The sequence below is a fragment of the Papaver somniferum genome, chromosome 2 (assembly GCF_003573695.1).
Source record: "Papaver somniferum cultivar HN1 chromosome 2, ASM357369v1, whole genome shotgun sequence".
In the NCBI taxonomy this organism is placed as follows: domain Eukaryota; kingdom Viridiplantae; phylum Streptophyta; class Magnoliopsida; order Ranunculales; family Papaveraceae; genus Papaver; species Papaver somniferum.
The window spans coordinates 33,736,607-33,752,639 of record NC_039359.1 but is presented as its reverse complement, the minus strand read 5'-3'; the positions used below and the strand labels follow the sequence as shown (position 1 = coordinate 33,752,639).

General features: G+C 37.0%; 1 protein-coding gene across 1 annotated transcript; it reads left to right on the top strand.

The window, feature by feature from the left end:
• Window positions 1-2,666: 2,666 nt before the first annotated feature.
• On the top strand, window positions 2,667-9,815 carry LOC113347323 (F-box protein At1g78280-like). Its single transcript, XM_026590958.1, has 16 exons — window positions 2,667-3,016; window positions 3,140-3,250; window positions 3,349-3,404; window positions 3,506-3,648; window positions 3,793-3,990; window positions 4,099-4,298; window positions 4,968-5,067; window positions 5,161-5,646; window positions 6,142-6,264; window positions 6,813-6,893; window positions 6,992-7,320; window positions 7,451-7,714; window positions 8,158-8,242; window positions 8,338-8,566; window positions 8,794-8,962; window positions 9,362-9,815. The coding sequence occupies exons 1-16, from the start codon at window positions 2,847-2,849 to the stop codon at window positions 9,498-9,500; spliced, it is 2,883 nt and encodes a 960-aa protein (XP_026446743.1). The 5' UTR covers window positions 2,667-2,846; the 3' UTR covers window positions 9,501-9,815.
• The last annotated feature ends 6,218 nt before the right edge of the window (window positions 9,816-16,033 follow it).

Here is a 16,033-nt window from a genome sequence, read left to right as displayed (position 1 = left end):
AGAAAAGTCTAAAGTAATAGATAAATCTGTCTCCCACAGAAATACCTACGAGTTTTTTTTCAGTCTTTTGATAAATCAAGGTGAATATGAACCAATCAATAATCCGGACTTATATTCGCGAAGAACATGCTAGAATTATCGATCACCTCACAATAATCTTTATCAACTAGCGAAACAAGATATTGCGGAATCACAAACGATGAGACGAAGATGTTTGTGACTTCTTTTCTATCTTGCCTATCGAAAATATCAATCTCAAGCCAATCTTACAATTGTACTCGTACGATAGATACAACAATATCAGATCACACAACCACAAGAAAAGTAGTTCGGTCTGGCTTCACAATCCCAATGAAGTCTTTCAGTCGTTAACTTACAAGGTCTTGAGAAGAAACCTAAGGTTAAGGGAGAATCGACTCTAGCTAACACAACTAGTATCACACATTAGGTGTGGGGATTAGGTTTCCCAGTTGCTAGAGTTCTCCTTTATATAGTTTCCAAATAAACCAATGTTAGCTTAGTAACAAAGCATTCAATATCCACCGTTAGATGAAAACCTGATTAGATTCAAGCTAATATCTTTCAACCGTTAGATCGAATTTTAGCTTGTTATACACAAATGAAATTTATTTCATTTAGGTTTGAGCAACCGTACCTAAACGTGTATACTTAGTTAGTTCACAATAGTTAACCAAATGGTTAGGCATATGAGCATTTTCATATCAACCATATTCTTCTTTACCACAACTAGTTCAAATGACTCAAATGAACTAGTTAAAGAGTTGTTCAATTGCTTAGATCTTTTGAAGACACAATTGAAACAAAATCGGTCTGATTCACTTGAGTCGATTCATGAACATTATAGCCACGGTTTGCAAAGATTGCATTCCTTATAATTTAAATGTTTAAGTTCATGAACTGACCGATTTGATAAAGTAACCAGCTTAAGTATGCGTACGGGTATGCGTACCTAAACAAACAGATTTGAGTTGGTTTGGTTTCCAATCTCAGCAGAAATTCTCGGGTAGAAAACTTCTGTTAGTATGCGTACGTGTACGCATACTTAAGGTGACTGGTTAAGAGTTTGTCAATTCCCAAACTCAGCAGATATTCACGGACGTGAACTTCCGCCAGTATGCGTACGGGTACGCATACTTAACCTGTTTCCTTCACCAATTTCGTATACACACATATGCATACACTTGGTTCCCGGTTCATGGATTTATACACTAATGTGCGAACACACTATATATGCTTATATCCAAAGATGGTTACATAATCTCAACTCTACAGTTTAATCATTTAAACATTCTTAGAGGATGTTATATAGTTGTTATTCACAAACTATTTTTCATCAAAGCGATTTTCAAGATATTGAAATGTCAACATGACTTTCGTCACGAGTAAAGATGAACTTGGCTAAAGCGATAGCTTACCAACACATATTTCGAGAAATAGATAGGCGAGTTAAACTCGGCTCGAAATAGCAAATGTCTACAATTGAAATCTATATACTTATACGACTTTTGTCTCAAGAGTAGGAGATAGAGTAGATACACTTTTGAGTGATAGATAAGTTCAAGTCTCCACATACCTTTTAGTCGATGAAGTTCCACTGGTTCCTTGAGTAGTTCTTCGTCTTCATATGATGATCGCGGTGGAGTCTGGAGCTCAACTACACTTAACTATCCTAGTCTGAGACTTTAGCTATAAGTAGATTAGAAATCAAGACATATAGTTTTGACAACTTAATTTGACAAACAAGTTTGAGATAACAACGGTTGCGAGTTCGACCGAGCAATGCTCTAACAGCAAGGCATCAACAACAAAGAACTACTACTTCAACTATCTACATAGGATGGACTCCACCGGAACCCAATTGGATCGAAATAAACACGGACGACGCATCAAAAGGAAACCCAAAACCGACAGGCGCAAGAATCATATGCAGAGACAATGAAGGAAACCTAGTGAAGGCAATGGCGGCACCACTTGGTATAACCACATCAATTCAGGCGGAAATATGGGGATTACTACTGGCAACAAGGACAGCTACTCAACACAAATGGCAAATGATCTAGTTTGAAGTTGATTCGCATGCACTACTAAATCTAATACAAAAACAGGAACCACAACCATGGTATCTGAGGAAGATGCTGGCGGAAATAAACTCGCTCCTATATGACATCACAACCTACAAAATCACACAGACTTGAAGAGAAGCAAACCAGGCGGCTGATGGACTGGCAAATAAGGCAGTAAAAGATCAAACTCAAAGTGCGGCAGCTACAACAACAACCAGCTGGGAATTCACATGCCCAACCTTCCTCCAAGACGTTGTTTTTAATGACATGATTGACACAAATCCTAGAGTTGTAACCTCCCACTTTTAATAAAATGGTTAACCAATTCAAAAAACAAAAATGATTTACTCACCGAGGAATTTGCACCACATTCTCACTGTGTGAGAGGATGAGTGGGGCCCATTTATGCCTTATCCCTATTCCAATGCACCGAATGCTACCCTGGATCCGTGCGATCTCTTTCGGTGCAAATTCTTGGGTGGATCTAGCAAGACTGTTCAAAAAAAAAAAAAAAAAAAAAAGTGCCTTCAGCAGTTGTGCTATTAGTAAAAAAACAATAAGTACGCGCATCTCACTCGGTGTGAAAGAACACGGTAGCGTAAGTGTTCCGCAGTAGTCATGTCAGGCACCATCCCCGAATCTCCCCCTCCCTCTCTTTTTTGACCCAGGAAACAACTTTTTATCCCTTCTCTTTCTCTTCCCACATTAAATCAAGTCAAGGGTATCAAAATCTCCACCCAAAATCGACATTCGTTCATCAGAATGGAGGAAGAATCTGAATTATCAATAACAACTACAACATCTGCAATGGTTCCAAAAGATCGAAGATATGAAGCTCTTGGTGAACTCAGAATAATGCCAGATGAAATCATATGCTCTATTCTTGAATATCTCTCTCCTAATGATGTTGCCCGTATCTCTTGCGTTAGCAGGTGGTTCCGATTAAACTGATTTTGTTTTGAGCAAGTTATTGAAATTTTTGTTTTGTTTCACCCACATGATTGTTTTTTTAGACTGAAATTGTGCTAATTTTGTTGATTTCACTTTTTGTGTAGTGTGTTGTACATATTGTGTAATGAAGAACCGCTATGGATGACATTATGTCTTAAGGAAGCTAGGGGTCAACTCGAGTATAAAGATTCCTGGAAAAAGACCACTTTGCGCCGGTATGTTAAACATTTTTCATTTTGTAATTTGGGGGGAACTTTGAAATTTGTGCTAGTTTCTTACCTGTTTGTTTTTATGATTTTCGCCATTTTGCTAGACAAGGTGTAGCTGATAAATACGTGGAGTATTGCAGGAAACCATTGCATTTTGATGGTAACATATTCTTTTACTTGGTATTCCTGAATTTGTTGCTGGTACGGGCGATTTTGATTGACTGGTAATTTATTGATACATTTTGCTTTTAATTTCTTCAGGATTCAATTCATTTTACCTGTATAGAAGATGGTACAGGAATAATACCACGTTAGCTGCGTACTCCTTTGATCAAGGATATATAGAAAGAAAGAAGAACCTTTCACTTGAAGAGTTTCAAAATGAGTACGATGTTAAGAAACCGGTAAACATTTTATAAGTCTATTTGTTGGAATTAGCAGAAGTATCGGTGCGAAACACTGGAGAGCTGCAAAGATGTTTGTTCCTACTTCTAAGGATCATTCTTGAAAAAACTTACGTGTAATATACTATTTTATCCCTGTTTCAGGTTTTGCTCACTGAATTGGCTGAAACTTGGCCGGCAAGAAGTTCTTGGACAATGAATGAATTAGTGAAAACTTATGGTGACACAGCATTCAAAATATCTCAAAGGAGCTCCAAGAAAGTCACCATGAAATTCAAGGATTATGTCTCATATATGAATGTGCAGCATGACGAGGACCCTCTTTATATTTTTGATGATAAGGTGCTTATTTTCTCAAAATTTTATCCCTTATCCGGAGCTTTCTGATATTTAGGATATTAGGGAGTACAGAATAATGTGCCTCATTTATTCAGTTTTACTATCATACAGTTCGGCGAGGTTGCACCGGGTTTGTTGAAGGATTATAGTGTTCCTCATCTATTCCAAGAGGACCTTTTTGATGTCTTGGATGGAGATCAACGACCACCATACAGATGGCTAATTATTGGTCCAGAAAGGTCTGGTGCATCTTGGCACGTTGATCCAGGTCTCACTAGTGCTTGGAACACTCTACTATGCGGGCGAAAGAGGTAAGTCTTCTCCACAAGGCATAAGTTTTTGTGTAATACTTATTTTGTCTGCGCTATGAACACTCTCTTGTGTGAATGCTCTTTATATCTCCTAATTGCCATTGGAGATGATAATATGAAAATACGAAACCATGAGTATATAAAGGGTATCCTTACTTCCCAATGTTTTTGTCCGTAAAGAAAACCGTGTCACTTGAGCAGTGCCTACATTCACTCTGACCGAATTGTATGAGCAACTCAGTAAGGGCTTCTTTCTACGTAATAGTTGTACAAGCATTCCTACGTATCTAATTCCACTGCCTACATTTACTTCATTTCATTGTTCTACATGTTCAGCATGTTTGACAGACCATCAACATATCGGCTTCACTGTGTCTGTGTTTTTTTATATATCTGTGCGCGGTCATGTGAAGTACACAACCCTGTTTGAGTCTTTGACATCATTTCAGTTTTAGCGCCCATAGTTTTGCCCATCTGGTGGAGATATCTCTAATTTAGTGACACCTGAAAATTCTCATTGCCCTCCATTAGTTTTATATTTAAGGAACAGAGAAATAGAACAAAAAGTTTGAAATACTGGTGTTTCTAAAATGTTTATTTTAGTGCTTGCTTGTTTCGTTATGTAACAATAATGCTCATAGAGTAATTTGGGAGTTACACTTTTAATAGGTGGGCGTTGTACCCTCCTGGTAGAGTACCTTTGGGAGTTACAGTACATGAAAATGAAGACGATGGTGATATCAATATTGAGACTCCAACATCTCTGCAGGTATCTAACATTTCCTTGGTATAAGACGCAATTATTAGCTTGTCGTTGGTTCGTTGTAAATCTTTTCTAACATTTTCGTTTACATGATCACAGTGGTGGGTAGATTTTTATCCCCTGCTTGCAGATCACGACAAGCCAATTGAGTGTACTCAGTTACCTGGAGAGACAATATTTGTCCCAAGTGGATGGTGGCATTGTGTACTAAACTTGGAAGCCACTGTTGCTGTTACCCAGAACTTTGTCAATTCAAAAAACTTGGAATATGTTTGTCTGGATATGGCTCCTGGTCGTCGTCATAGAGGACTTTGTCGTGCTGGATTGCTTGCTGTTGATGAAGACAGTTTTGTTGATGATGAGAATGAGAATGATGCTACTAATGGTGACCTAAAAAGTCAAAACATTCCGGAAGATAAAGGTTTCAGTTATGATATAAGCTTTTTATCTAAGTTTCTAGACGAGGAGAGAGACCATTACAACACTTTTTGGAGCCCAAGCAATTTTCTAGGGCAAAGAGAACTGAGACAGTGGTTGCACAAGCTTTGGTCAGCAAAACCTGAAATGAGGGAGTTAATATGGAAGGTAGTTTACTTTCTCTTTTGATCTTTAGCCACTTGCTAATATTTTTCTTACTATCAGTGCAAGACTGCAGCTCATCTACTGATGAATCCCCATTTGTATGGCTATCCCATAGATGTTAGAATGGTCAACCACAACATATAAGTGATACCATCTAACAGTTCAATACTTCAGAGTGCCAAGGATATATGAAAACTACCAGAAAGAATCATGTTCGTTGATGTTTAGGACCATAAAAATGGTAACCTTTCCTCTGAGAACTAGAGAGTACTGATAGAAACAACTGTAAACATTCATTTACAATAAAAGAGTTAGTTGGCTAACTATTCTGAATACATGGACGGACAAATTGTGCCCAAGATCTTCTCTTACCATAGAAAGACCTTTTCATGTTATAAGAACCAGCTTTTCTTAGGTTATGCTTTGTTTCTATCAACTGCTGCATCTTTTATCTCTTATTGTAATAATGTATTTATTTCTTGGTCTCAAATGCCTTAGGGAGCTTGTTTAGCTTTAAATGTGGAGAAATGGTCTGCTCGCATGGCGGAGATTTGTGCTTTCCATAACTATCCCTCTCCATCAGATGATGAGAGATTTCCTGTTGGCACAGGCAGCAATCCTGTAAGTGAATTCTGTCCTCTTTTAAAAGTGTAACTTCAAAGTGAAGAGAATTGTACATTTATCTGCAACTATTGTTCCATGTATTTTTCAACTAAATTTATTGGTAGGTAATCAACTAAGTTATTTAACACAAAACTAGGCCATGGAGAAATTGATTGTCGGAATTAGGTTGAACGCTGGTCTCAGTGTACTGTATATGATCTGATCATAGTCACAATTATCATGCATGGTGGCAGTTATTTTTGTGCTTCCGTAGACAGTGAGACACCTAGTAATATATGAATTCATGGTCGTGTCATAATATGGTATTGGTAGACATGCTCTGAAGAATCTACCCTTGAATCAAAGCCACTTCACCAAAGTAACTTCAAATAATTCAAATTAGAATTAGGATTTTAAATTGTTCGGAAGCCGAAAAGAAACTATTAGTATCAACTACGATTATGATCATGGAATCATGGACAGTGACGAAATTTCACTGAATTAAATCTTTTGTAGTGGACCAACTAAAAACTTGTCACATTGACCGTTGCCAACATTTTTAATAGGTGTATCTCACTGCTGATCGAGTAATTAAGGTCTGTATTGAAGGAGGATTGGAGTCATCCATCTATGGGTTGGGCACTGAGGTACAATTTGACTTTGTATTTAACTAGTAAATTTATTCTTACTTCATTCTCAGTCTTTTTAATCATGCACTGAATGATTGTCAACCTCACATGTGCAGCTTGAGTTCTATGATCTACTTCATAAAGCTGGCTCTCCCCTGAAGGATCACATTCCTGATGTTTTAGCTTGTGGAATTCTCTACCTTAAAAATGGGTCTTACAAAACTGTTTCGTGGGATGGAAAGGATGTGCCAGATATTATTGCTACAAGCAAACTGGTTTCAGGAGAGAATGTTGCAGGAGATTTTCCTTTTGGAGTATGGAGCAAATCAAAATTCGACTATAAAAATGTCGGAGAGCCAACAAATGAATCTATAAGTGCTGTCGCGTGCTCAATTTGGCCGTATATAATAACGACAAGATGCAAGGGAAACATTTATGCTCATCTGTAAGTTAGTTTGTTATTGTGTTTCAGTTGAGTTGGAGATTTGGTGGTAACTTAGTTGCAAGTGATGGCACAATCAAGTGGTTTTAGACTTGTAACAACTCCGTTTTTTTTTTATTTTATGTATTTGCAGAAGAGACTCATTGTCTTGGGATGATAACCTAAACCTAGCATCATTTCTGGGAGAACAACTGCAAAATCTTCACCTCTTGCCCTTGCCGCCTTTACATAGTTCCACGGATTCCTATAACAAACAGAGGATGGAGGCTAAGCTGCATCAGTCAAATGGCGACGCGGAAGCAGGTGCGGAGATGTGTAGTGTGCCAGAAGAATGGAAACTCTTTCTCAAAACTCTGGTGAAGAGAAAGAAGGCTATTTCAAGCACCTTGACTGAGTGGTAAGCTCTCTACTGCAAAATTATTAGAGAACAGTTCAATGGAGATATGCTTTCCTATCAATTAATTGTATCGTAAATCTTATTGTCGTTATCGATGCTAATGTTCACATGCAAATGTTGAATGGTTGTTGAGGTGCATGACTGCGGAAGTCAGGTTGTACCTGGTAAATCTTGAAAATATTCCAAAATATGCAGGTCAAAATAGGAAAGCAAATATAATGTTTATTCTTTCAATCCATCTGACTAGGTAGAATGTCTACTATAAAGTATTTGAATAAGATTGATACTTGTAATAAACAGTTGGGATTTGAATATGTTGATGTAAAGTTTGTGTCAGTCTTTATTGATTTAGAACCTGAACTCCGTCTATGGGGTTTTCTAAGTTGAGCAAATTATAGCAAAATCAATATGAATTGTGTGACATTGTCAGCTACAATTTGCAGGGGCGATCCAGTGCCAAGCAGCCTTGTTCAAAAACTTGAGGAATACATTCCAGATGATTTATCAAAGTTGCTAGTCCTTTCTAAGGTCTATAAACACTTCAATACTCTTTCCTTTCTTTTTACAATCATTTATGGTTTTGTGTGTTTGGGTTTTAAATTTGACATCCATGCCATGTTCAGGATAAAAATGGCTTGTCAAAGGCACTGAAATCTCCCGTTTGGGTACACTCGGATGTCATGGATGACAATGTTCACATGCTACCATGTGATCCAAACGATTGCTCACGCCAGAATCCTGAAGCTACTAGCCCAATTGTTAATGATTTGAGTTTGACAAATGGTAATTCTGGCAGCAGGAAGAGGAAATGGCTTCCTAGCCACATTCTCGACTTCAGTGACCTGTCTGTTGGTAAATGTCTTCTTAATCAATTGCATTTTCTTTCATGAGCTATCTATGTATTTGTAAGTGTTGTTGCCTTCCAAATGCTGATGCAGATGGTCATATTGAACTTTGATTGAAAAAAATTTGGTTCAATCATCTAATCATGGAAATATCTTTTGATTACCAGTCCTATTTCTGTTGTGTAGATGAATTACATTATATTCCACTAAACTGTTTTCCTTTCTTTATTTTAGGTGATCCTATATTGGATGTTATTCCTATGCACATTGATATCTTTAGAGGAAATTCTGAGTTGCTTAGGCGGTTCTTAGAAAGCTATAGATCTCCCCTTCTGAGAAGAAAATTATCACATGAACCGGAAGAGAGTGGAGATAAGTTTGGTCGTCTATCTTACCATGCCATGTAAGTATCCTTGACATTTATATCCATGTACCATGTTTTATCCTTTCTTGATGGTTTCCTTGTTCTACCCTGTTCCTTGAACCCTGCTGTACCGAGTTACTGCAATGAAACTCGCCATCCAAGGATAGGATCTGGTGGGAATCCTGCATGACCTGTGGGGCCTTTTTTTTTTGTGTGATCCCAAAATGTATTCATTGACACTGAAAGAGAACACAAAAAAGGCAGACTGATAAACAGCTCAAGCCCAAGAGGACACTATACAAGAGGGTCAACAAAATTCTTACTGTTTACAAGTGTTTCACCAAAGTTTCGCTCAGACTTTCCAGATCATTATGTAATTTTAGCGGAATGCATAGTAGTGATTTCTCAGGATTTACACTTGTCTATGTTTTATTTCAGGTGCTATACTATCTTGCACAAAGAGAATATACTAGGAGCCATTTTCGCTTTATGGAAAGAGCTTAGAACTGCTGAATCTTGGGAAGAAGTTGAAGAAACTGTCTGGGGGGATTTGAACAAATATGAAGATTCTGTTTAGTGACTCTTTAAAGCTCTGAAGTCCTGGAATCAATTCTGAGTCGGATTGACAAATTATTTGTCCGTGGCTCTGATTTTTTGAGAGCTCTGTACTACTTTCCTCGTGTTGATACTAATAAGCATGAAAAGTTACCGCCTTGATATTTTTTTTTTATAACTTGAAAAACAATACTCAGTTGTATTTATAGTGTTTTACATGTTACGCATAGGTTGTTATGTTTTGTGTATAAAATGTGTGCTCGCTAGATATCTCATTCTTACCGGTTGTTCGAGTTACCAGTTATCCATTAGCTTTACTAAATGTGTTTAGTGTTTACCATCTCCTTTACTAATACATTTCAAAATTTACTTGCAAGTTCAGAACTGAATAAAACAAACCAAATCAATTTGTGTGAAGGGGGGCAAGTGCTGTGAACTTACTGGCCACTTTCCCTTTTTTGTAAAATGGAGTAGAGAATATGGTGCTACTTTTCTCCAATAATGCTTGTCGTTCCTTTGTTACAATAAAAGAAAAATAATCCCGTTAAAGGGGGCGGCGGATTCTATTGGAGGTGCGGCAATGAATATGACAAAAAAGGATCATTACATGATAATTCGATGTGTCCCTTATAAAAAAAAAGCTGAAAAATGACTAATTAACCCTTACATAATTTAGTGTTGATAATCAAATTTTACTTATATTAACTCTAAAACAAATCAAAATCAAATTTTTAGAGTTTAAAAAAAAAAGTTTAGAGGAGAACAAAAGAAAAACTTCTGTGATATTTGTGAAATTCTAGATTTTGATTCACTCAACCAAAATGAGTGATTCCAGTGACAAATTTGAGATGGGTGAATCTCTAAATTAGTTCCCATTAGCTTTTTGTCGCTCAAAATTATCTAAAGTGCTTACAAAAATAGAAACTTTTAAAATTTCAGAAGAACTTACGGTTGGAATTTAGCTCGTTACCAACCGTAACTCTCGGTTACGGTTCCAAAAGTATCGAATACCAACCGTAACTGGTTCAATTTGGGGAAAACCCAATCGTAGTACCAGTTACGGTTGGTAGAATGACAACATATAGCAACCGTAACAAATTACGGTTGGTAACTAATGAATCGGGATCAACCGTAACTAACCTACGGTTGGTAAGATAATTTGAGTTACAAGTCATAACTCAAATACGGTTGATAACAGTGATGCAATTACAAAACGTAAAAAAAAATGAAACATCCAGGACAACTTATGGTTCGTAATTTAAGTAACGAGACCAACCGTAAGTAATTTACGGTTGCAAAAAAAATTCGTAACTGAACATTTTATCTCAAAATCAGGAACTTATGGTTGGTATTTGAGTTAAATGAACCGTAACATCAACCAAATCTATAGTTACGGTTCCAATTGGAGTTATTACCAACCATAACTCACATGCAACACATAAATTTCAATTTCAATTTTGACCCAAAACACTAATTTTTGATACAAAACTAACTTAAATCAAACACAATAAACTAAACCCTAACTGGATCTTTTCGAAATATAATTTTCAATCAATGATTATCAATTTTTCAAATCGCTGATTAATCGAGGACGATGAAATTTCAATTTTAATGGAGGAGAAGAGAAGAGAAGATGAAAAAATCAAAAAAGTTTTTTGATTTTTCTGATTCCATTAGGTTAAAAATTGGAGAGGGTAATCTAGTCAATTTACACTCCCTATAGGACACCGTCTAACCAATAAGAGGGACATTGCTATCACACTTGCCGCCACTCTAATGGAACATGCCGCCCTTATAACAGGGGTTGAAGAAAAAAGTTCATATGACTGTCACGGACTCGCAGGTAAAATAATGCTTACCCTAGGAACCATAATTACGATTTTGAGCAAACGAATAAAACAGAGAAACCAATAATTGGTAGGAATAGTTTACCCAAATAGTAATCCAATTAATCAAATTTTAGACTTTTGTGAAGGAGTCTCTTTCAATAATAATATGAAGCACAAAATCTTCTTGGAAGTTTCATTATTGTACTTGTTCTCTTTTTCTCAAGCTTCATAACACTGTGGATGTGTATATATATGAGTTATGAAGGTAGCTATTTTGTTTATCTGTGCGCTATTTAAACTCTACTTCCAAAAGGATGGTGTATCAAGCATTCCTTCTGAGACGAAAGTTTAAGCGAGATCGCCAGTTTAGAAGAATGCTTCTGAAGCAGAAATGTGAAATTTTGAAGATAAAGATACGGATGGGTGAGCTCCAAAATGCTGAACTCCGGCATCATATTGAGCAGCTCAAGCATCAAATTGAGCTGAAACGACGAATTTGCGAGGAACTACGTATAGGCAAATAAAGCTAACCGTTTCACATCGTATCTCAAAGTGTTACGTTGGGTTTCGGATTCTATTAAGAGTTCTAATGTTATTTTCTAGCTGAATTTGCAGTGTTGAAATAACCATCGATCCTTGTGGATCGAATAGGTACAAGTAAGCAAGTACTGGTTGCAGTAGTTATATATAAAAATACTACTCAGTTCTATTTTCAAATTTCTCTGCCGAGCAAGAATCGATTTCAGATGTATTATAAGTCCAAATACCTTGATGTAGTCTAATGCAATCAGTGTATTTTGCTTATATTGTTGATGCCAAATGACCAGTATATGTAACATCATAATCAAGAGGAAAGAATTTTGTAGGGAAATTACCAGTAATATATAGTCATTTATCATGAACAAATCGTTTGAAAACAGTGGCGCCTTACTTATTCAACTTAGCTTAATAGTGCTTGACATAATATAAGCGTTAGGAAATTGAACATGACAAGAAGGATCAGCAAGAACGCAGTGAAGCGACTTCATTAAGGCGCTAGGCGAGGCGAACCTAGTGACCAGAAGAATAAAATATGAAAGGTAATTTCTCACGTTTTGGCGCCTGGCTCGTACAAGCATACTGCGAAATTGAAAGGCTCTGACCAGGAAGATGGTGGGACTGTTGTTGGCCTTGACGTCAGCACAAACGGTAAGACCCTGTATCTCCAACGAAATGTGCCTTAGTATTCAAAATAAATTTGAGGAAGACGACGAAGCACTATTTCGAATCCTTCTGTTTTGATGTCGCAAGCAACAACACAGCCATATGAATCCAAGATGATGATATGCGGATTCGCTGGATGGAAAGCTAAAGGCAACAACGGGCTACGGTTATACGGTCCTTCAAGTCTCTTTATCATATCTGTTGGATCAATCTTATGAATCAGATGCCAACCAGAGGTTCCATTCAAGTGAGGACGGCCACTGTTGACATCGAGTAACCAAACACTCAAGGAATACTCGCCTGACGGTCCGCGACTACTTTCACAGTAACCTATGCATCCTCTGAACGAACCAAGGATACTCCAAATATCATAACGTTCTTGTTCACTTGGTTTGATATCGCTAGGTAAATTGATCAACTGGCAATGCCCAGCACCAGTTCTGTTGTGATGATATGCTATGATTCTACTTGTACTCTCAATCCAATATAAGACTCCGTTATTAGTGATCACGCCATTGTAATGTTGATCCGGATTTCTCCAATGATTTCCCCATACAATTGGTTGAGGGCATGGAACGACATAGCGGTTCCACTTCCCCGACTCGGAAGATAATACTTCAATGTCGAGGTTGGTTGATCTTTTATCCGAGGGTACCATGATACGAACTACCTTATATACTGCTGTGAGATCAAGCATGGAGCATGAGGATGATGCTCCCTTTTCCAATTCGCAGATGAAACCATTCAAGACCCACTCATGAAAGTTAATGGGTCGAGGGAGTGCAACCCATTTCTTGGTGAGTGGATTACAAACAAAGTAATCCATTTGAAACGTTTTGGTCGTCGAACAAACAACCAAACCATTATTCGAAGCTACAAGATACAGATGCTCTCTTTTCTTTAGTTTTTTTTGAAGGAATTTAAATGAAAAATCATGACAAGTGAACTGCAAGTGATCTCGTCGGAGGTTTATTCGGAAGAAGACGACCATCCCTCAAATAAAACTTGTCAGTGTTTATTTCTTCCATGCAAATCGATTCAATAACCGAAATTTTATTAGGACGAGGCGGACTTCTATTATTAATGATTTTTTCCTGGTCTTTTTTATCATCTAACTGAAAGAAGAGAGTCCATGGAGAATAATGCTGGAATTTGTGAAACTGAGACTTGGTAATCAAAACAGGGTCGTTGAGAAGAGCGTACCATTGTTTTGAAACGGACCTGAACCTAGAGATGGATTTCCGAGGAAGACGAAATAGAATCTCCGTCAAAACATCCTCTGGTAATTCCGTGCAATAATCTTCTTTTCGATTCTGATATGTAATTTTAAGTTTCAGCTTCAAACAACTGAATGATTTACCCATGACTATTATTATCGGTGACGGTGAAATAATCTCCGTCTAGCGCATGGCAGTGCAGAAAGAGACCATGATCATGCTAATAATATATATGCTATGAGTCTTCCAGTTTAACTACAACAATTTAATTAGGTTTCTGATTAAAATCCTAGAAAGTATAGGTTTCCACATGAGTAAAACTCTACATCCAACAAACCCTACAAGTCCGGATAGCTGGCCAGGGCGAGATTTTTTAGCGGGATTTGCACGGGTCCATTAAGAATTCAAATTCATGGATTTTTATGATACTGCCGAATTGCCGATTGCAGTTTTAAGAGTTTCTCGAATGCAACGTGTGTGGAGATAAATGTCAAAATTCATCTAGGATACACATTCATTTTCTGTAAAATCATTCTCCAACCCCGATGTCATAAATCAATATATGCATGACTTCAAAAGGAAAATGTCTAGTTTCCCACATTCCACTTGACATTGTCTACCTTTCTAGTCAGCTTTTTTTAATTAAAAATATATTTTATTTACTAAAATACAATACATAATCATTTTTAGATCTAATAAAATCTTAAAATTACTAAACGTAAAGTTTACATTTAAAAAGAAAATGATCACAGACAAAATTTACATTTAAAATTTATATTTAATAAGAAAATGATTACATCTTTGGAGAAGATGAATAATTTTTTTCACCTAAACTTAAGGAAAATTGGAATAAAGATGTCTTGTTTATGTTTCCGCATAAGAAATAATACAACAATCATTGGAGAAGCTCTAAATAAATCTCAAATTAATAAGAGCATCTCCAATAGCGGGTGTTAAAAATCCTACGTGGAGTTTTTATTTACATACTTATTTATGGGGTCATATGTATGTGGCAAAAATAACAATGCTTTGTTCATGGACTATCTCCAACAGTGTGGGTCTTATTTGTTTAGAAAAAATTATTTAAAAGTAAAAATTTAAAATATGGTGATAAGACTTTCTCCAAGACCTTCATATTTATTTTGATACCCTTCCTACTTATTCAGGTTCAAGTGGGGTTCATCATTCCCTTAATATAGGGTTTAGATTGTAGTGAGGAGAATAGATAGGTGGAGATTAGGGAACCAAATAGCATTGCGGGGTGCATACCAGCTAAATACCAGCTGAATCTGATGTGGCCTGAAGATGTGGATATGTTTTATCTCCACATCATAAAAGCAACTGAAAGAAACCGTGTAGACACAAAACTCACTTTCTTTCCCGCATCATTTTTCTCCGTTTAACACTAACCTACATTGTAATCACGAGTACGATTTGCATCATGATCTATTCCGCCCGACCGCCCCTATTACTTCATATTCACCGAATCAGCGTAGGTCGCATCAACAAAAATCCCAAGCTCATCAGCAACTAATGTGTCAAACTGACCTTACTTTTTTTCATACTGATGATTTTTCCTTAAAAAAACATATCAAAATTCAAATTGAAAATATAGGAGAAAAGTTTTCAAACAACCCTCGTCCAAGCTCTTTCTCAATTTAAATTATTACTATAACAATTAATAGAAAATTTAATTATCGTAGCGTTTTTTTTTAAATGTACTTGAGTTTGAGAAGCAATGGTTAGTTGATTGATTGAACGAAGGAGAAGATGATTACTATAAGAAGACTTACGAATAATCTTCATTAGAAGATTAAATAAGGAATTCTATATGCTTGTTCGTTCTATATCAAATTGATCAAAAATAAACCCTAAAAGATCTTTGTATGTACACCTTTCATCATCCACCACGTGTACAGAAAGAGACACGTGGAAGGCATGCAAAACGAGATATCAAAACATGATAACAAGCATCTCATCAGAAGATGCCACCGGTCAGCAGATCTGACGGTCAGGGACAGAGGATCACAGAGGTATGATAGCTTAGAGGAGCACCAGATAATACCCCTTGGGTGTTAATACACCCAATCCCGAGGAAGATCCCAGATCAACGGTTGAGAGGAAGTTTGACTGACACAGATGTAACCAGACAAAGAGACACTTGTCTGACACGAGCAGACATCCATCTACCCGCATTAAATACCAAAGAGATATACACGTGTCAATCAGCTCGTGGAAGAGGCGAGGATAACCCTTCGTATTCAAGCTCAGGCCGCAACATATGCCGAAGACCTCTGCGTAATGGG

Excerpts from the sequence above, each read along its gene's own strand:
- LOC113347323 (XM_026590958.1), top strand. The coding sequence starts at position 2,847 with ATGGAGGAAGAATCTGAATTATCAATAACAACTACAACATCTGCAATG. Across the intron at positions 3,251-3,348 it reads AAAAAGACCACTTTGCGCCG|ACAAGGTGTAGCTGATAAAT; the intron begins GTATGTTAAACA and ends CCATTTTGCTAG. Across the intron at positions 8,567-8,793 it reads CTTCAGTGACCTGTCTGTTG|GTGATCCTATATTGGATGTT; the intron begins GTAAATGTCTTC and ends TCTTTATTTTAG.